At 52.2% G+C, this 20,708-nt stretch overlaps 8 protein-coding genes across 8 annotated transcripts; 2 read left to right on the top strand and 6 right to left on the bottom strand.

The window, feature by feature from the left end:
* Nucleotides 1-646: 646 nt before the first annotated feature.
* Nucleotides 647-3,020, bottom strand: PG994_007627 (chitin synthase regulatory factor 3; the record flags this gene model as incomplete). The annotated part of the gene is made up of 2 exons (XM_066859036.1): nt 647-780; nt 854-3,020. The coding sequence occupies 2 exons, from the start codon at nt 3,018-3,020 to the stop codon at nt 647-649; spliced, it is 2,301 nt and encodes a 766-aa protein (XP_066714523.1).
* Nucleotides 3,021-3,214: 194 nt separating this feature from the next.
* PG994_007626 (uncharacterized protein) lies at nt 3,215-3,592 on the bottom strand (the record flags this gene model as incomplete). The annotated part of the gene is made up of 1 exon (XM_066859035.1): nt 3,215-3,592. One exon carries the CDS (start codon nt 3,590-3,592, stop codon nt 3,215-3,217), a length of 378 nt encoding a protein of 125 aa, XP_066714522.1.
* A 4,856-nt stretch (nt 3,593-8,448) lies between these two features.
* PG994_007625 (mitochondrial pyruvate carrier 2) lies at nt 8,449-9,285 on the bottom strand (the record flags this gene model as incomplete). The annotated part of the gene is made up of 3 exons (XM_066859034.1): nt 8,449-8,611; nt 8,686-8,838; nt 9,062-9,285. The coding sequence occupies 3 exons, from the start codon at nt 9,283-9,285 to the stop codon at nt 8,449-8,451; spliced, it is 540 nt and encodes a 179-aa protein (XP_066714521.1).
* A 531-nt stretch (nt 9,286-9,816) lies between these two features.
* PG994_007624 (NADH dehydrogenase- alpha subcomplex- subunit 2) lies at nt 9,817-10,337 on the top strand (the record flags this gene model as incomplete). The annotated part of the gene is made up of 3 exons (XM_066859033.1): nt 9,817-9,902; nt 10,043-10,149; nt 10,237-10,337. 3 exons carry the CDS (start codon nt 9,817-9,819, stop codon nt 10,335-10,337), a joined length of 294 nt encoding a protein of 97 aa, XP_066714520.1.
* A 617-nt stretch (nt 10,338-10,954) lies between these two features.
* Nucleotides 10,955-12,643, bottom strand: PG994_007623 (uncharacterized protein; the record flags this gene model as incomplete). The annotated part of the gene is made up of 1 exon (XM_066859032.1): nt 10,955-12,643. The coding sequence occupies one exon, from the start codon at nt 12,641-12,643 to the stop codon at nt 10,955-10,957; it is 1,689 nt and encodes a 562-aa protein (XP_066714519.1).
* Nucleotides 12,644-12,991: 348 nt separating this feature from the next.
* Nucleotides 12,992-16,296, bottom strand: PG994_007622 (uncharacterized protein; the record flags this gene model as incomplete). The annotated part of the gene is made up of 4 exons (XM_066859031.1): nt 12,992-14,069; nt 14,129-14,277; nt 14,332-15,503; nt 15,567-16,296. The coding sequence occupies 4 exons, from the start codon at nt 16,294-16,296 to the stop codon at nt 12,992-12,994; spliced, it is 3,129 nt and encodes a 1,042-aa protein (XP_066714518.1).
* A 1,192-nt stretch (nt 16,297-17,488) lies between these two features.
* Nucleotides 17,489-18,046, bottom strand: PG994_007621 (uncharacterized protein; the record flags this gene model as incomplete). Its single annotated transcript, XM_066859030.1, has 3 exons — nt 17,489-17,578; nt 17,646-17,972; nt 18,035-18,046. 3 exons carry the CDS (start codon nt 18,044-18,046, stop codon nt 17,489-17,491), a joined length of 429 nt encoding a protein of 142 aa, XP_066714517.1.
* Nucleotides 18,047-18,662: 616 nt separating this feature from the next.
* PG994_007620 (uncharacterized protein) lies at nt 18,663-20,139 on the top strand (the record flags this gene model as incomplete). The annotated part of the gene is made up of 2 exons (XM_066859029.1): nt 18,663-18,787; nt 18,870-20,139. Coding segments are annotated over 2 exons (1,395 nt in total), but the record flags the coding sequence as incomplete, so codon positions are not given.
* Nucleotides 20,140-20,708: the final 569 nt, after the last annotated feature.

The raw sequence follows: 20,708 nt of genomic DNA, 5'->3' as shown, positions 1-20,708 counted from the left end.
ATTGGGGAACAAAACGCCTGGTATTGTTCAGTTCTTCTCCTTTCGTTCTTGAAGGAGGACATGGCCTCCCAACGAATACTGATCCTACAGGATTGAAAGACCCGAAAATAAACCCAAACATTGATATTCTACAAACGCCCTTCATCTCGTTATGCCGATGTCTCTTTTGCCCCGTCCATGCATTATGCGAATTGTGGTATGCTAATTCTGCCACCGTATCGAAAACGCCGTGCCCCTCGACAACAGTTGGTGGCGCATTAAATAGAGCAAACGAATCAAATTGCAGCCGCTCGAGAACAGCCGCTGAGAGCGGCAGCCCTGATAGATAAGCCCTCAAGCTGAAATCTAGATCCTCCGGGTATCATATTCATATAATTGGCGTCTTATCAAAAGACTATCTCGAAGCTACGCGATGGAATGACGGCCGAGCGTCGTAGAATGGATCGCGCAGCGGCGTTTGCGAGACGAACCGTACTTGGGGGTCGCCAGGACGGCCATACTTGCCTCCCAAGGATGTGTTTGAAATTTTGCGCGTCGGCAGCGAGGTCTTCCGAGCTGGGAATACGTCATCCAAGGCTTCGGATTCTTCAACTGCCAACTCAGCCTCGTCTAGCGGAGGCGGCGGTGTGGGCAGTGTCCGGGCGCCCTACATCATCGAACACTCGCCCTCCTGTTGCTTGCCGATCTTGCTTCGCGAGATTCGCTCACGGGGGCGCGGCCCGTTCTTGCCAGACCTCTTCAGGTCTTCAAGACGCTCCCGTGCCTTGGGGAAATCCTGGGCTACAGGTAAAAGTTAGCTCGGTCTTTCTTGTACGTCGTAGTGTTACCTCAGTATAGGACAACGTGGACTTACCGGCCGCTCGCCAATACCAGCGCTTGGCGTCTTCCATGTTTGCCGGGACACCAATACCGACTTCAGTAAAGTAACCCATGGCGTATTCTGCCTTGGCCAATCCAGCCTGGGCCGCCTTTCTGGCCCAAAGATAGGCTTCTGTGTCGCTCTGCTGCAGGACACCCTCGCTTCCCGTCAGGTACCAACCGCTCAATGCAAGTTCCGACTGGTGTTCCTCCTGAGTTGCTGCTCGCGAGTACCACATTATGGATGCTCGCGGATCAACGGGGCAACCCATGAGACCATACTCAAAGGCGCAGCCCATTCTGAACTGACTGAACTTATAACCCAAGTCGGCCGCTTGCTCGAATAGCGTGAACGCATACGGTTCATCACGCAGGATAGTGTCGTTCGGTTGTGCCGACTCGTACAAAAGACCCAGCTCGTGCAATGCATGTGGATTCTCCGCGTCCGCGCGCTCTGCTGCCCTCTTAAGCCAGCCGACAGCTTCGCGAGGATTTCGTGGCTGACCAAGCAACCCCTTGAGCAAGATCATGCCAACCTTATACATCGCTGGTGTGTCGCCGAGCGTAGCGGCTCGCTTATACCACTGAATTGCCTTGAGCGGATCTTTGCGCGTGCCACCTCCTTCATCGTGTCCAATCTCGCAGCAGACTGCGGTACGGTATGCAGCTGCCGCGTGACCCAGCTTCGCCGCAGATTGGTATAGTGTGAAGGCCTCCTTGTTATCAGGCTCAAAGCCCAATGTACCACGGCCTTGACAGTCTGCCAAAAAGAACATGGCATCTTGGTTCTGGGCGCTCACAAGCTTCTTCAAAATCTTGTGTGCGTCTACGACGTAGCGCTCTCGAGAACGTGCTCTTGCTTTCGGGTCTGGAAGTCTCGGCACGAGGACGTCAGCTGCTTCCACGAGCTTTTTCGCAAGCGTTAAGGCGGCCCCCTGGTCGTTTGGATCGGCTTTGATGATTGCGCGCAGGCGTTCCAATTCCTCCACGGTGACCGGAATTGGCTCAGGCGGACCATTCTGCACTGGTTGTGGCGGGGGTCTTCCCTGAGCACCGATTGCTGCAGGTGGAGGACCGTTATACTGACGCATGGGGGTAGGCTTGTCATTCATATTGACCATCGAGTGAGGCATCAAACCAGGACGGATTGGCGCTGGGTGTCCACTTCCAGGCCCAGCTTGAGGATGCGGAGGCATAGGTTGTCCATTATATGCCTGGAAACCGCCATTGGGAACAGGTGGCATCTCAGCGGCCATCTCGAAGACGGCAGCCTGGGGCTCGCGCAGATTCGGTTGCGACTTTGTTCGATTTATTTCGGGGAAGCGCATGGGTCCGCTTTGCTGAGCCATGCCAACCGGAGGGCCAGGTCGCATATGTTGGTCAAGTGAAGCCCGAGGGCCATGGTCCGGTGCTGCGTCGAAGTCGGGGATCTCATTCGGAGGGCCTTGAGGGTGGTATTCGCTGTCGCGTGGATTATAATAAGCATCGTAGAAATCGCCAAATGAGGCTCGTACAGTGGGCTCGTTGCCCCATGCCTGCTGCGGAGCTTGATAATCATAACCTTGATCAAACTGCCCTGGGGGTCCAGGAGGTCCAGGAGGTCCAGGGGGTCTCATAGGTCCAGGTGGCCCTTGGTTCGGGTACATTCTTTGAGGTGGCGGGCGATTCCCTTGTGCTGTTGATGGCCTTAGGGGTCCTCGCCCAGGTGGCCCATTGTAAGGAGCACTGTCTGCTCGCGCAGGTAAAGGCCCATTTCGCATGCCCATAGGGGGCTGCATATTGTTCGGCATCGTCATACTGCGTTCTGGGGGTCCAAAGTCTCCGCGCATAGGCGACATAGGTGCACCGTATCCATCATCCTCGAATCCGCCGTAGCCTTGTTCTGGTGGCGGGCCGCGCCTGGGATCGAGGTATCCTCTCGGAGGAGGTCCTCTTGGCCCGCTGCGTTGACTGTCCATTGAAGGCCTGCCGCCACCGTAATCTTCCATAGTCGGGCGTCTTTGTTGGGGTCTGTTACCGCCAGGACCGGGACCGGGGCCGTTGAGGTCCATATTTTGCATGCTGTCGAGAATGCGCGATTCCTCGTCAAGGTCTGAGGCTCGCTTTTGACCTGGGAATATTGGGTAGCTACTTCCGCCGAAATCTCGTTCTTGGGGACTCATTATAGGAGGTCCTTGGCGAGCCACTTTGCTTGGTTAGTCAAGTTAACCAAGTCACGCTCAGGTTTGGGACCGCTTACTAGATGGGTCTGACGAAGTGGATCGGTCAGGGGGTCCAGGACGCCCTCCTCGGCCAGGAGGAGGATATCCACGGCCGGGTCCTGGCATTGGGGCGCCGCCTCGCGGACCTCCACGCATCATATGTCCTCCCCTTCCGCCCATCGGTGGTGGTGGTCTTCCTCTGCCCGGCCCGCCCGGCGGCGGCCCATAAGCGTCTTGCGGGTACCCTCCAGGGCCTCCTCGTCCAAAGTTCCCGCCTGGGGGAGGACCGTAACCACCATTGTAGTCGTCGAAACCGCCTTCGTAGCCATAATCGTCTTGATACTGGTCAAACTGCTGTCGTGGAGGACCCGGGTAAGCTCCTCCTCCTCCTCCGCGCGGGCCAGGTCGTTGCGCAGCCATGCCAGCGTACGGTCGCTGAGCTCCGGGGTATGCCATAATTTATGTGACGATAGACGGCGACGTTTCTTGTCCCTTCGCTTTCGGCTTTGTGGCCAGAGGCCGATAATAACCATTAATCGACCTCCAGTCGCAGACCTGCTTCGGGAAGAGCTCGGAGTCGTAGCCTTTAGAACCGAGAAGACATCGGTTGGTCCAAGAAGATGTTTCTGATTTTGTGCGTGTTCGCAGTGAAGTGTTTGTGAAGAAGGGAAAGTTAGGTTTGGCGCGAGAAGATCCGAGGTTTGCCAGGTGGATGTAAGTTCGGTGCAGGGAGTGCGGAACCAAGGTTGGGACCCAGTAGTTTCGCTTCGATAATGATCGCCAGTTTCGGCAGGCCTTGAGGATGCCAACTGGCCGGGTTGGGCGCTGGCGCGCGTGGTGTTGTCAGGTGGGGGGTACTTGATTGCACTACGGCCAATATGATGAAGGAATGCGGGTGCTAATGAAAGATGCACTTCTTGGCTTCAATTGAGGAAAAAGCAGACCCTGCCCTGGTGAAAATCAAATGAAGCCCTCGTCTCGACGAGTCGAACGAAGAACGAGTTGAAGCAGCGAGATGGCGTGCCGCCGAAAGTGGACGGAAGGACGTGGGTGAACAATGAGTACCTAGTGCGGTCTTGTGTACGTTTTAGTCGGGCTACACAATGGCTCAGTATGTAACGACCGATGCAATCAAAGTCACAGCTGACAAAAGTGAGCACTTGTAACGTTGTGGGCGGCAACGGACAAGACAGAACAAGAGAAAGGTCTGCTGGTCGCAACCGAGCGAGGTATGCTTTGACAGATAATAAGCTGCCCAAGGTTGCGATGAGGGCTCCGATCAACAGGCAAAGTTAAGATTTGACTCGGCCAGACTGTACTATGCGGCAACTTGCAAGACGACAGCCAACTGAAGTTACTGAACTGTCGATGAAAGCAACAACATCAGATGAAGGAGGGAAGCTGGTTACTTACTCTGGTAGGTATAGTCGTAGGCACGCAGCGCCCCCTGGGCCTTGGCTGTCCCCAGCTTCTTCTAAAAAAGCAAGCGCTTTAGCGCCCTTATTACCGCTGCTTTCGGGAAGGGGTATCCATGAGCCGTGCAGCCCGCCTGTTGCATTATGTACTGTACCTGATGCTGAACATCCACCCGCTGCTCCTCTTCCCGAGTCGTTCACTAATAAAGCAGGCTACGTTCGTTGGCAAGTTGGTCACGATGATGTAGTTTCCATCTTGCTTACTACTTACTACGTACATAGCCAAGTATCTACATGTAAGTATGTTGTCCATAGTGCAGGCATGTTACCTGCCAGATCCTCCTTCAATCCGGAGATGCTCTGACTGGTCTCTTGCAGCTGAGACAAGACGCTCAAAGTATCTTCCAAGACCGGAGGACCCCACTAATGGTGTCTGCATGTACCTAGCCCTGCCCCTCCGGCTATGGAGTCTCACCTTATGTGCTCTAATGTTAGGTACCTATATCAACAGTGACGGGCAACAAGTACCGAAAGCCGTTTATTTGATCTGAATCAATAGCTCAAGAATAGTACATGTACGACCAACTCTTGGGTCAACCTTTCTCTAACGATGTCACAGCGCTGAACCTATTCTTTGTGATTTTCGGTGCGGCAGCTATCTCTAGTGCGATAATGCCGCTTCGATCCCGAAACGCATATCCTATCAAGCTCCCCTTCTAGCTTAATGCAAGTGCATTAAGTTAGTTTCCTGATATCTAGTGCTAGCTGGGAAGGAGAGTGTTCGTCAGGTGGAAGAGAGGGTCTTTCATGTATCAAAATCGACATGGGCATCCCCTCCTGCGAACAGGGCAGCAAGGCACAAGGCGTAGCCCCAGGACCCTCCAGTACAACAAGATTTTGTTTCCTGCATCGTTCTACTACTACTCCGTAGTAGGTAACATATGAGTAATGCACGCTGGGCACTCGTCACACGCGGAAGCTCACGGTGCCGGGAATCCGATGCCCAGAACGTCTTGCTCTCCAGGCGTACGTAATTCAGTCCTCCTCCAAAACATCATCCCATTTTCTGTCAAGTTTGCGAAAGGAAGAAAGAAGATTTGTTCGCTCTAGTCTCTTGGACCGGATCCCGCACGGCCACGTCACGACTTCCCAATTTCACCGAGAATATGAATTGCCAGTTCCGTCCCGTGCTTTGTTCGAGGGGCCCGCCACTGATAGATTGCAAGTTGACTGGGCTGAGGTTCCCTGAGCAACCTGCTGGCACAATATAACGGCATATATACGGCGGCATAGAGGGCGCAGCGTCCTTGCTACTACTATATTGTGGCTGGCTTCTGCAGGTGGCAATGGCTTCCTGTCGAGTCATTGGTTCCTGATGATTCCCACCATTGTCGGAGCTAGACGGGCAGTGAACACTAGTCAAGGTTACGGCATTACACATTCATGATTAGGTTGCTGTTGTACACAGCCTGTTTCTCGAACTTCGTTTGGGGCGTTTGCAATGTGCTCAATGCACCGGGACCCGTTGAAACAATCTAGCTTGTATGTTTGAATGCCACCAGGTCTATGGGAAAATCTGAGCCAGTGATACTACATGCATCTTACTGTTTGCATACCTCCTTGAGACTGGCTGGCTGGCTGGCTGGCTACAGACAGGAAAAAAGCAAGCTGGTCTCTACGGGTTTCTGTACGGGCCAAACCAGCGAGAGAATCCCCAGGTAGGCGAGACATCGCACACCGTGATTCGTTCGGTACCGATGCAGGTCTGCCGCGTTCCTGCATGCGCTAAAAATACAGTTGCGCAGGCTCGGTAAGAAACGATCCAGGTGGCCAAAACACAAAGTTGCGGGATAGATCCGGGGCACTAGAAAGGGACTAATCGGATTCTGGAATCCGCCACATCGTATGACTCGACTACCTAACTACGGCGCCAGAATATACACTCACTCACAACCAAAAATGGCTCGGAACGACAAGTAGAGTCAGAATACATGGTGTTCTTCAACCTAAATTTATCATATGTCGACCCTACTATTCGTCAATGCGATCACCTTGTTACATTAACTAGCTCTCGACGTGACAAATTAACATGTCCGAGTTTACTCGAGCGCATACATGTTATGTTTACCTTCCACCCATGACAACCTGATAAACTCAATGTCTAAGGATTATCCAAAGCGACCTTGTGTTTGCTCTGATGTGTTCAATTTTGCATGACTATCGGCGGTCAGCGAATCCACAATGACTGAGTGGCCTGCCAGTCGTTGCAAATACCCGCAGCGGACACTCATTCCCTCGTCTCAATAACAAACATCGTATGTGGGTTCTCCGTGCTGTCTGTGGTCATCAAGAGTCAAGGCGTGGGAGTAGCCAAGGGGGGCGTTTCAGACTATATCTTCCCATGCTGCTAATATAAGTGATGATATAGGTCAATACTAGGTTCCGTGACCCCCGACGACAACTTCTAGATGGTTGGCCATTCAGAATCGCTGTTGGCGGAAAGCATGGTGCAAAGCCTGAAGCTGCCATCTCAACTAATGTGGGTTTCATAATATATGTACAACTCGATTATAGTTTGCAACTCAGCTGTCATCTGATCCGAATAGCCTCACTTGCTACTTACAATGCTGGAACTGCGGTCGCCACCAAGTCTTCAATACATGTTGGCCATATTCGCTCCATCCTATAGATCAAGCCCTCTATCAGTTTCCCTACCATGAACTGGCGTAGAGCATTTCCCTTCCGATAACTTTACAGGAACGCCAGGCAATAATAGCTCCTTGAAATGGTCTTCGCTTGACACTCAGGGGCGTAACCCCTATATCGCGAGACCAGCTAGCTTCCTTCCCAACCATGGGCGAGCTGCGTCATTTGAATCGCTTGTCGGTCGCTTCAAGAAATGAAACGACGTAGTCCAATCCTTGTGTTCCAGTAAAGTGTCTCCCTGGTGACCAGTCTTAAGCACAGCTCCGTTGTAACCCCTATGAGGGGCGCTGACGAATGGCTAATCCGGCAACCTTCATCAACACACCCGCGCATGCTTAAAGCCAAAGTGAACGCAGCCTAAGTCCCGGACTGTCCCGCGAGGAGCCTCCCGTCTTTGCGGCCCGCTCCTCCGGCTTGAGCGACCCGCCGCGCCGCCCCCTTTGCCCTACAAACTTCCTATGTCCCAAGACAAATTCGAAAGCGGTATCTGCAGGGCAAAGATTAGTTACTCATATGCAGAATCGCAGAGACGTGTCGCGAAACCCCAGGTTGTGGCTCGCACGTACCTACACTTGCGATACTGGGTTACCCAACCCCTGAGCAAGAAGCACATAGACGCTATGCGCGGCCGCCGGCGGGGGTAGTCCTTCCGACGTTCGCCGCCGATTCGATCCGTGTTCGCGCCGTATCCACCTTAAAGAGCGCGGGCAGCTCTAGATGTGTAGGTTCGTTAGAATCCCCTAGATGGTCTGGTAACTAACTACCTAGGTAGTTATAAGCGTGGTGCTCGCTTTCTCAGTCTTGGATTCCCCACTGGGACATGAAGCTTTCTCGAGTTAACAGGAGCTAGAGATCAGGGAACTCTAGGATATTGTTCAAGGTTGACCGCACCTATGTACACTAGGGGTCATGGTCGCCACGTCCGCTCTCCCATCGAAAAAAAACTACTCGCTCCAGGGAGCAGCCGTCCGAACAGCTTGCTGCGTAGGAACATACTTATATGTAGGATGATTTATTGAAAAGGCAATGCATTAGCAGTAGACTGTAGTACTATACAGGTGTCCCGGCCTCTATCATTCTTAAGGGAAAGGTATAATGTAGATACGCACCATAACCGGAGACGGCATACATGCATATCATCCAGCGCAGTGACGTGCCCTGGAAACTGCTCCACTTGATCACCGCGCAGAAAACCCCAATTCTGGCCCAGGAGTCTAACGAAGGTTGCCCGGGATGGGTATGCGTTTGTCGATATTTTGTCACCCAAGCTATGCCTTAACAGCATCCTTAGCCTTCTCGGCCTTTTCCTTGGCCTCGTCCTTGATTTCAGAGGCAGTAGCGGGCAGGCCCTTCTGAGATCGGTAGTACAAGCCGATACGCGTGCACTGAACGATACCAACGATGGCCAGGAAACCGTTGACAGCGGCAAGGCTGTACAAGAATCCGTCCATCAGCAATCTTGTCGCACATAGATGCGCGGAGGTAGACGATGGGGCGGGACTCACAGATAGTTCTTGGGAGTGATGATCGTGCACCATCTCGTCCAGATCAGACCGGTCGAGGTAAGAGCAGCGTTCTGGGTAAGGGAGAGCTTCTCAGCAGGTCGCGCAAAGTCGCTGATGCCCGCAATGACCAGAGCCCACTTCATGACGGGAGCCCTGAAGTTCTGATGTCAGCATCATGTCCCGTTGGTTGCTTGAAAGTGCTCGCGTGCTATGCGCCATGAATGTCTCATTTCCTCCACTGACACCGCTGCATCCTTTCTTGGCATTGCAGCTTCAGAATAAAAGGTCTTGCTGCTATATGATCTCCCACATATTTTCACCCAGGAGTTTCCTGAATCCGTGACCACCGAGAAATGGTGTCCGCCCAAAGACTTACCAGAAGTGCACCGTCTTGAAACCGACAGGGCTGTTCCACATGCGCGCGAACCAGCCAACCTGCGGCGCCTCGCCAGCGGCTGTGCTCTGGTACCGGCGGCCAGCCTTCTGGGAAAAGTTGCGGAAGGCATTGGCGCGGCCAGTGGCGAAGGCGGTTCGGGTAGCGGCCTGCTGGAAGATGACCGGCCGGGCGGCGCGGAAGAGGGTGGTGGTTGTCGCCGACATTGCTGTGTGGTCTCTTTGTATGGCCCTCGCTCGGAATCGATTGATTGTCGGGTTCGGGTTGAGAGTGCAGAGCAGTCTTGATGTCGTCGAGTCGCGCCGAAGAATTGTCAGAGGGAGGGAAGAGAAGGGAATGACGGGACTCCGATAGTAGGACGTAGTAGCTGATTTCCAATGGAGGGTAGCCCACGCCGATGGACGAATTGATAGGTCGGGCACAGCAGAATTGGCAGGGATTGCGCCGGACTTAATCGGAGTAGGTGGGATGCTCACCAAAAAATTTGGTGGACCTCCCTTCGAATTTCACTTGCTCACAGTGAGGTCAGTGTCTGTAGTATGTGCATAACTCCAGTCTTATGCAAACTCGAGCTCCGGAAAATCTTTATGCAAAGCCTTGCAGCTAAGCAGCAGCGGACGTCAATTGAAGCTCGGGTATCGGATCCAATGCTTGGTTGAAGCTATTCCAAAGCCACCTCCGTTTCCACCTTCCGACCCAGCACACTTCTCAGAAACCCCAATCGGGCGCGCGCAACCATGTCGGGCAAGTACGCTTTCGCCAAGAGCCTCAAGGAGGTTCGCTTTCTGTTCTGCCAGACGGGCGAGCACAGCGCAGCCACCAGGTACGGGTAACCCACGATCGACAACGGCACCCGCGAGCCTCTCCCAATCCCTCTCCTGCGCAAGTCCTCCAAGGCCGATTGCAGAGCAAGAGGGACGATGCACCAGTATCCGATTTCCGACTAACACGGTATCCCTACAGATCGTTCTTGCTCCGCGCATACCCGACGATGAAGAAGAACAACCCGCAGACCCCCATTATGATGCGTGAAGCAGCCGGCACTCTGCCCAAGGTGTTCGCGAGATATGGTATGCTATACCAGCAGTCCCCTATTACACGAAATTCGCGGACTGGATTTCCACGCGGAGACAGCGCATGCTAACAATAGACCACAGAGTTCGGAAAGGAGACGAGCCAGAGCCTAGAGGGATTATCCGATAAGCAGATCGAGGACACTGTAACGACGCTGGTTAAGAACGAGTCCGCCGCTTCCTAGGAGAATACTCTATGCAGCTATATTGGGAAAGAAAGGAAAAGCCATAAGAGCATCCGCTATCAGAGCCAAAGGGGGAAGACAAACCCATAGAGAGGGGGCAGCGTAGTGCCTTATTGTCTATACGAACTACGAGACTTGTGCGAATAGAGTACCCGACGATCAGCTTGTCCCGCCTGCCCTATGCGGGAGTCCTTTGACCTAGCTTGGTCAGTTCCATGTCTAGTAACGATCACCAGCTGGGTTGCGAATCACAAGGTTTGGGGTATATCATAGACATTATCAGCTACGGAGATGCAAGGAAATCTACTCTAACACAACAGCCATAACTTCTCGTCTTTCTTTCTTCTCGTGTATCGCAGGGGATTACCAAGCCGTCTTGGTATCCATCTCTCAGATGTGTCCAATTACTTGGATCCTATATATGCCATGGCTATCTGACCTTGATGGACTCGGTTCCTGCCTTAGCCTCCTGAAGGGTGTGATGCCGAGTGAACAAAACAAGCAAATATGTGGCACGATCGTCACCAACACCCCATCTCTTTTTGGTGCCAGTGCTGTGGTGGTGCTAACACGATCTCAGTCATGCAGGGCCGGGCAAAGGGGGTTTGAGTGAGGGTTTAACCACCCTTACGCTCATCGCCCTCACGAAGTGTCTCGGAGAGAACGCTGGTGTCCTCCTCATTTCTCTTGTCGGAGGCCTTTGCCTTGCTGTCCTTTCTCCAGGGGGAACTGCTGGGAGCAGGAGCATCACGCAAACTCGGGGTTTTGGAGCCCGGGGAAGGCGAAACAACCTTCTCGATGTCGTCAAGGATTAATGGTAAGTCGGCCTTGCTCAGAGACACCATTGTATCGCGCCGCTCTACTTCTACCTTGGCATCAGTAGTGGCAGGAGTAACGGCAGACGAGGCTGTCTGATCCTTGTCTTGCGAGGTGACACTTTGACTTGCGGCCAATCCCTTCTGCTTTTTCCCCTTCCATTTCTTGGCCTGGTTGGAAGAGGAAGCTTCCACCTCTTTCTGCAGCTTTGTGCCGGACTCCTTAGAAATGCTCTGTTCAGCTTCATTGGGCTGAGTGGCAAGGTTCTCTCGCTGCTTAGCCTCATCTGTAGTCCCCGTTGGAGCTTTGCCAGCAGCGTCCGAGATGACCTTTGGAGCTGGAGCAACGGCTTTCTCGAGGTCATCTTGGCTCTTATCTCCAGTCTTTTGGCTACCCTTAGCCTTGTTCTCAAAGCCACCTCCGCGGCTTGTTGCTTGAGAACCCGAGCCTTGTTCTCCCTTAACGTCGGGCTCTTGAGACATTGTGGGAGCAGCAGTGACACTGCTACTAGCTGGTTTTGCAGACGCCTTGCCCTTAACAGCATGGCGCTTTGTGTTCTTCTTCTTGGTCGCCTTCGTGGGCTCGGTATCTACCCAAGTAGCACCAGGAACGACAGGTTGATTGGCAGGCACCTCTTTGGTAGCAGATTTACCCTTGGCATTGGCCCCCCTGGAAACGACATCTTTTTGCCCAGACTGATCCTGTTTTCGAGTCTGACTATTGTCGCGCTGTTGCTTGTCTGTCTCGTCATTCGAATGGCTTGCAGTTTTAGCATCGGAGGACTGTGCCTTGTTGCCAGATTCCTTTAGGCCCTGCTCCCCGTTGCCATTTCCTGTGGGCTGAGTTCCCTGTGAAGTCTGACTCTTGGACTTTTTGTTCTGTTTGTGTTTGTTCCAGGCCTCCTGACGCTTCTTTACTGGGCTCTTTCGCTCTTCTGCATGACCAGTCTTGTCCGCTGGGATTACGGAATCAGCTGTAGACTTGTGAGACTCGTGCAAGGATGCAAAGTCTTTAATCTCGCTTTGTCCTTCTCTCTTGTCTCCACCCTTGCTTTCCTTGTCGTTGCCCTTGTGATCATTCATTACTGTGGCAGGAGAGCTAGGCTTGTTAATATCATCATGCTGCTTAGCTTGGGCAGCCACTGGATAGGCTGGTAAAGCAGGTGTAACAGTAGTAGGAGATGGCTCAGGACTTTGAGTCGGCAGCATGGGCATATGAACAACGGGGGTGAATTTCAATGGAGTAGCGATGCTTTTACCATTGTTCATAAGCGTATTGCCTTCCGTTAGTGTCTCTGCAGTACGGGAGGGCGATACAAACTCCACTGCTGCCGGATTCAGGACGCGTGACTTTTTGATGTCACTGTCAGGAGCTGCTGTTGCCTCTTCATATGCTCGGGGTGAGTAGCTGAGCATCTGAGGCCGCAGGCTCTGGTAGTCATACTCATCATATTGGGGAAAAGGCTCCGTTGTGGGTGAAGTGTACGGCATTGGTATACCTTGTCCTTGGGAGTTGTGCCTTGAAGGGCGAGGTGGAGAAATGCCGAATGTAGAATAACCAACTGGCTTGTCTGGGTTGGGCTCGAAATATGAAGAAGTGGAGGACGAATCGGTTTCTCTTGCACCACCTACATCCTGTGAAGGACGTTGAAGCTCGCATTGCCCAATGACATTGAGCCCACCCCGATGGTGTTCATGTGGAGGGCCTGAGATATCCTTGGCCGGATCGGATCCTTGACGTCCCTGCAAGGCATTTCTGCGCGGAGATCTGGAATGCTCACTGTGCAGGTCAAAGCCCTGAGGGTTCAGTGAAGCTCCAACAGTATTTCTCGAACCATGCTAGGGTTGAGAAGGTAGCTGCTCGGAGACGGCTGCATCAGCAGGCTGGTAGGCAGTGGCCGGGAGCATGTAACTGCTGGACTGTTCACTCAGTTTCTGCTGATTCTTCTTAGCCTTGCTCTTGCCTTTCTTACTCTTGTTTCCGTGTGGGGTCAACTGAGGTGTGACGTCCTGAGACGAGGCACTTCGGATAACAAAGGTAGCAGGATTGTGGACTCTAGACGGGGAAACCTCAATATGGCTTGTAGCTTGGTGGGCATCGCCTGGACTGCCAGAAGATGGTACTGCCCAGTCTATCGGTATAGGTTGTCTATCAGCTCTTTTGTTCGGATAGCGTCTTACAGTGCCATAGTCAAGAGTTCTGTCCTCGGCATTGAAAGATTGGTCGTCTTGTTCTCTCGACGATTGACCGGAGGTGTTGTTTGTGGGTGAGACAGGGGTACTGCCACTTGGGGTTATGGTGCGGCTGGATAGCTGGGATGTAGTTTGTCCTTCCTGCTCATTCACAATAGCATCATGACCAACATCGGGATCAGAAACATCGCCGATATGCTTGTCCTTAAAAGCCAAGGTCTCCCCTGAATCCTCAAGCATAGCCACATTGCGTACATTGCTCACAGGCTTGTCAGATCCGCTATCTGCATCCAGGCCTGTGAAGGTATCTTCGTTACTCTTAGGAGCTGGCTGGGTAACATCATCCTGTCCTGGCAATGTGACATTGTGTAGTATCGCAGTGCCATCCTCGGAAGGTTCGTCGGCTGATGACGAATGATGCATGTGATTCAGAACATCATTGACTCTCGGCACTAATGCATGCTGTTTTGCCAGTAATGAATTCACCTGTTCTCGAGGAGCTCGCGTGACATTCTTGGCAACCATCTGTGCAGGACGAGCTTCACCCTGTATGTCGAATCCATTCATGGTAGGGTTGTTCAGCTGTCTTTGGCGATTGGTAATGAATGGTACGTAGTACTGTGAACCAAAGGCATAGTTGACTTTGATACTTCGCTCACAGAAATCGAACATTTTGCCATTGAGCTGGACTTTTGCCTCAAATGCCGAGCTGCGTTTCTTGAATCTAAAACCATTATCAGTAAACTAGGTTAGAGGAAACGAGGATTGCAGACCAATTCTTACCTAACGAATGCAGCGCCACGAGATTTGGTAATGGTCAGGTTTATGATATCGCCAAAGGCAGAGAAGGCATCAAATACCTTTCTCTCGGATTCAGGACTTAATAGCTCTCCTGGTTGGAAAGGACCAACATAAAGAGTGCGGTCCTTGTCCTGACAAAATTCGCAAGGACAAGCAACAAAACATTGTTGAAGAGAGGGACCCACTGTCTTAAGTCGGTGAGCATTGAGACAACTGGGATCGTGTGAGATGCTGTGAACAGAAGAGGTTGTATCCCTACGAGAGGGAATGCTTGTGGTCCCAAATGACTGCGACGACATCCGGTGGCGGTTGTCGATCTGGTCAAACCCAACCCCAGGGTTCTCCCAGTGTCGAGGGACTGAAGGCTGATCAGCATAACTGCTTGCGTTAGTCACACACCGGGTGGTTACATTTCCATAACGAAGAGTGGTGTGTTGTTGGCCGGGTACTTGGTGGAAGCCATGTGTGAGCTGATGCCTATTAGACGCGTGTGGCCACAAGCCAGTGCCTTCATGTCTCAAACTGGAAAGCTGGTGACCAGCCTGAGGTGTCGGAGCTGTTTGCTGAGATGGGCCAATGAGTGGTGCTCGCATCTGAAACTGAGGTTTAACGGGATGATTCTGACCCTGCTTCACATAGACTGGCCCATAAGCGGCAGCGCCATTGTACTCCGGGTAGTTGCTGGACCGGGCATGGCTATTGTCGTAGGTCGAAGGGACAGGGGCTCTTGCTCCGTTCAATTTAAATTGGGTGGTACTTACTCCATGTTCAGATCCAACAGGCCAATCAGACGTTTGACGGGGCTTTTGTGCGTGTGAATAAGATGAGAAGTCATGATGCCCATCTGGAGCCCCCATACCATTCACACGTGGTGCTTGCGATGCCGAATTTCTCGGATAGTACCACGGGTTTGGCTGGCCATCAGGAGTATACCAGCCACCAGAGGCATTCGGGGGCTTGTCAGCGAACACTTGAGTAGTGAATGGAGCACGGATGGTGTTCTGTGTCAGGGGTGGTACAGCCAAACCATTCTGACGGGAAATGCTGGAATAAGCCTCTTCTCTTGGACGAACCAGGTTCTGCGTATTGGGGACACCCAATGAGGCAATGCTAGCTTTTGGTGTTTTCTCATGAGTATGTGCCTCCGTACCGATCGTGGACTTGTCCACTACAGTTGAAGGAGTACTTCCACTGACGGAAGCAGTCTCGATAGTGGAGTCACGCCTGGCCTTGGTTGCTGTTGCTGAGGATCTATCGACAACGCAGGTCCCCTTGGTGGCTGCTCCGTTCCTAAGTTCCAACCCCATGTCCCCAAGAGCTACTACAGCACTTTGGGGACGCCGGGCAGTGGTATGAACTAGAAAATGATCGCAATCAGTAAGACGTTTGTATACTGTGTGGGACTTGTCTGTTGACTTACAGCTCCATTCTGAGCCAGCAAAGCCATGGTTGTTCTCCAGATCTGCCATGGAAGAAGGGACTGGCTTGTGAGGCGTCGGGCGAGGAGCTTCGTACGTGCCTCGACGGATATGTCCGCGTGCACACTTCAGGACATCGCGTACCAGAGGAAGCCAATACATATCCAGACCATCAAGATCCTTCAAGTCTTCCGGCTGGAACGCGCCAAGGATATCGTAGCCATCTTCGTCATCATTCCACTTTGATAGGCTATTTCGGCATCTGAGGTTCCCCAGCAGCATACCTACCCACTCTTCAACGTAGACGCGGACTTCTGCAATGATACCAGGCAGCTCACCTTGGGTCTCCCAGTAGAGATGTTGCAGGACATTCCACAGATTTTGAACGCCGAACCCCCAGAGATCAGTGCTGTCCCAATAAGTGTGAAGATCATAGTAAGACTGAGGCTCCTCAATATGCTTGAACATGGGGAAGCAATAGGTCCTGATGGTGTCTGCGGCTTCCTTGATCTGGGCAGCATCCCATGGGGAAATTCGACGGGGAGTGGGGAGCATGTCAGGGTCACGACGTGGTCTTGTGCCCATACGAGTTGAGAAGTAAGCCGGCAAGTTCTTGGGTGGCTTTGTGAAAAACTCCATAGGCGGCTCGAATGCAAGGTAGTTCTTAGCATCCCAACCAGAAGGAGGGCCTGCTCTAGCATTGAGCTCAGGCTTGAAGTGTGCCATCGCCATGGTGGATGATGAAAGCATCGATGAACATGCGGGAGCGACGGGGTGCTGTACAAAGGAACCTTAGGTGAAGTGAGGAAGATTGTACAAATGCTTGGCCTGGTTCATGAAAGTCAGTTCCAGTGTTCGGCGATGAATTAATATGTGAAAGGTGAAGGGCTTCATGTAATGTTCTTGTCTGGACGGGATAAAGCAGTGTGGGCAGATTATTGGCTATTGTGCGAAGTGCACTGATTGAGCTTGTTGATGAAAACAGAGTGAGAACAACGTGTATGATCAGGCAGAAGAATTCTCCCAAAAATTCATTATGGAAGCAAACTGGAGAAGGACCTAAAGTACTGCTCCAGTAATGGCAACAGTATAGATTTTTGTTTTCTCCCAAATTATTGTTGTTATTGGGAGGGGTGAGGGTGATGTGAATGTGAACCCAGTCACCTGGATATCACTGGATAGGGGAGGATTTGCATTACGTACCAAAAGCTCGATAGCAAAGGTGAAAGAATAACAAAAAAGACAGGAGAACCTGGCAAGGACTGCACAAATCTCGTCTTTTGTGGATATCGAGAAGCGGTCTCTTGTCTGAAGGATGTGGTGGGAGAGGAGGTTTTGTTGATCTTGGATGAAAGGGTGGAAGAGAGCAGCTGCTTTTGAGAGCTGGGTACCTTGCCTAGTAAACAGGGCTTGAGGTCAATTGTCACTTGTACAGATCCAATGTGAATTTTTACCGTTTACCCAGTGAAGGCATTATAGGTGCCTGTAGATCTTCGGACAATCCCCGTGTTGCTACAGCATCTTGTAACCTAAACCACTCCAGCTGACAATCACCCTGCCATGCCTGGAGTCTACCTAGAAAACGCTTCTGTCCCTACCCCCCAGTTCTCGCACCCTGACAACGAATTCATCTTGCATCTGTTTAACTCCTGATACTGTCAGCTGGTATGGAGAAGTACTCCATGAAGGAGTATATTAGCCACCTAAAAGTCAAATAAAATGCAATAAGATTCACAAGAATTGGCCTGGGCTGGTCCGCGCCATGACGGAGTCCCCTGCCAACCCACAACATCTAGATTGCCCGTTAGACTTGGCTATCATAAGAAAAGCTGTCGAGTAAGAAAGTCATGAATATTTGAAATGTTATATTTACACAGGAGAGCCTTGGTTGTATGATGTTATTGGTATCAAGCTGAATGTACATCTACTCTCCCTTCTTCAAGTTATCCAGCATCTTCAATATCTCCGACTCGTTCTCACTGGCAACCGCATGTCCGTTATTCCAATCCACAATCTATTGGCCGGTGTTAGTCCGCTGGTAGGTGAAGGAGGGGAAAGCTTAGACAGCTAGAGAGACTTACCACTGGCCGCTTGAAGTTATCGGGGCTCTCTTTGAACTTCTTCAGAGCATCCTTGCTGGAGTTGGTACCTGGGATGACGGTGCCGATTTTGTTCTGTCCCACGTATTCGAGGATCGTTTGCAGCTGATCCGTGGTAGGAGCATCTTCCGTGATGTTCAGGTCAAACTCCGGGCGTTTGGGATGGGTCTGGTGCGTGTGGTCGCTGGCCTGATCCTCAGTGGCCGCCTCGGTGGCATTGGCAGACACCTGCTTCAGGAGGGTGGTCACCCTCGACGAAGCTGGGGAGCTCGCCTTGTGGAAGACGGTGATGATGTCCTTGGTTTTGCGCTACAAGATCATTTGTTAGTTGCCAATTCCGACCAATTGGATGGGGAGCATCTTGAGCATACGAATCCAAACATTGTGAAGGTTGTGAGAAGGTTGTTCTGTTGGCTATGAGGAGGGGCGTAGTTGGTGATATTGAAATGAGGTTCAACGGGTGGATGGAGCTTTAAAGTTGGAAGTCCCGATGATGTCGTTGGAGAAGCTACAGCTCCAGGCCTGTTAAGAAATAGCCCGGTACCCCACTGAAGCTTCAGCCGCCTTTGCCGTTTAGCTGGGAATGGAAATGTGCACGCAGTTGGCAGTTGAGGTACCTCTTTCAGCACTTCACCAGTGGTCGGTACTTGCCCAAACAGCTGCACTTTATTCATCCCAACCCCTGTCATCTCCAATAATCGAAGTACCACTGCACCAGGCATGGGTAACCCCCCCCCATTGGCCATTGGCCATTGGTTGCTGGGGCGGTCGGGCTTAGGTACAAGTTTGTTTTAGCCTCTTCCATCCATTGCTCTCCAATTTAGAAATTCTATGCCAAAGGGCTGTTGTTGAACGCATCTCGTCGCATACTGTTGCAGCCCTCTTCAACCATAATCTTGGCCTTATCCGAATCAAATTCCAGGCCACCCTCAACTTGCGATTTCGAGACCGGTCTTGCTACTTGGACGGAATTCGACATTGTAACCAAGTCGCTACAGTCAACGCGTCTCAGGCGACCCGAGTCAAAGCACAATGCCTCCCTTGATCTTACACAACGTCCCTGATGACGAGCTCTACACCGGTGAAGATGGAATCCAGAGGCCATATGCTATGATATTCCCAGAGTATGTACCATGCAGAACTAAACCAGTACTCCGCGCTTCACTTTCAAGACCGGCTCGACTTACAATCTCGTGTGGTTTTTAGGAGCGATCGACAGAGAGATGCACCTCGACGCCGCGCAGTTCCCGAGTCTGGCTCCTTCGGCAAGTCGACCAGAAGGTCGCGATCGAGGACCGGCAGCTTGCCGCCGAAACGCGAAGATGCGACTATGCAAGGTGCCGACAAACTATTCGCTGACTACGTCTCCAGCCAGGAACCCGCTCCCGCGTCGAGCAACTCGCAACGCAAAACCAGCTATCTCTCCCAGACCGTGTCTCCCGATGAAGGTACCGCGACGGCCCAGACAACACGTTTCGTGCAGGAACCCACCGAGGTCATTTTGAGGGGCTACAGATCCTCGGCGCAGCAGTATGCCGCGATAAGTCAGTATGAGCAGCTGGCTGGTCGGATATGCGAGGACTATTCGCGCGAGCCACCCATCGAGCAGCGGCGGTACAAGTCGGAGCTGCGAGATTCCGCCTTCACCAGGAGAAGAGCCCTGACGCCTCAGGAAAGGACAAAGGTCAACCGCGTGGATGGAGGAGAACACTGGATCAAGGTCACATTCGAATCGGCCGATGCGGCCGAGTCAGCAATTTACGCCTCTCCGCAAAAGATTATGGGTCATTTGGTATTTGCCGAGGCCTACCGCGGCATGCCTCCTAAGGAAGATGCTGCCGTGATGGACATGGAAGGTAATGCCGGCATGTTGCAGGACGAGCAGCCTAACCCGCGATCGTTCCGCGGTGAGCGGCGCCGCCCGTCGGCCTCGCGGGCCCAGAACGGCAAGATGTCATCAGCACTTCCCAAGTCGTGGCTGGCCGGTACTCCAGCTGGCGGTCGGAACTCGAGCTTCGATCTGCATGGCTCGCCGCCCGAGTCCCAGACCTCTACCCACAGCATCGACTCTGCTACCATGTCTTCCAACACGACTGGCACTGCCTCCACTGCTACCATCACTGGGGCCTACCTCAGCTCCCGTGCGGCGGACTATGAACCCATCGAGTCCACAAGCGCCACGACCACCGCCACGAATAACGAGTACTGCCGCCGTATCCCCGAAGCTCGCCGCATAAAGGTGATACCCGCCGACCAAGCCCTACTACCGCAGCCCGGCGTTGTAGCGCGGCTGACAAGTCGCATTCCTCTCATCAAGTGGTTCAGCGGCAGCATGATTGGGGACGAGGTACCGCGACTCGAAAACGGGGAGTTTGACTTCAACCGGGCGAGCCTGTACTGGCGTATTATGTATTGCCTGGATAGCTGGTTTGGACTGTTTGGCAAAGAGATCGTTAGTGCCGATAAGGATGACTAAACAGTTCTTCACCCGGCTAAAGGGGCTGGTTATGGTACATGCGCTCACTACTAAGTTGCTCGGCAAGTAGGTTTGGTGAAGCACTCGCTACTTAAAGAGTACTGCTCTCGAGTGTGTGGTTCAAAGAATCCCCAAAAGTGCATTATTACAGGCGTTGAGGGGAGTTCAAGCATTTGGCTGGTTGATTTTTGTGCGATGGCGCGGTAGGGGAGAATAAGCCTCAAGAGTAGGTACCTACCTACTTAATCATATTTAAGGGAGGATGAAAGAACGAAACAGGCTCGCAACAAAACCCGTCAAATGCTACACAGGATCTTGTGAAGGGATACAACATAGACAGTCCCTATAGACAGACACTTTATATGTTACAGATAACTGTCTCTCCATTCGTACTGGCATGGCGTCTAAATAGCCAGGATGTCACTTGATTACACGTAGAAGTGTATCATTATGTGTGTAAATGCCAGAAGTGCGTTTGTAACCTAATATTGTATAAAGGGGGGTATAATTAAAGAATGCCAACTCTTCTAAGACTCTCGACTCTAATGAGCTGTCGCGCTGAGCGACAT

This window comes from Apiospora phragmitis (assembly GCF_038363925.1).
Source record: "Apiospora phragmitis strain CBS 135458 chromosome Unknown utg000007l:2111988.0-4706623.0:1.0-2598199.0, whole genome shotgun sequence".
NCBI lineage: Eukaryota > Fungi > Ascomycota > Sordariomycetes > Amphisphaeriales > Apiosporaceae > Apiospora > Apiospora phragmitis.
The sequence above is the reverse complement of the archived record's forward strand: the minus strand, read 5'-3'. Positions and strand labels throughout refer to the sequence as shown.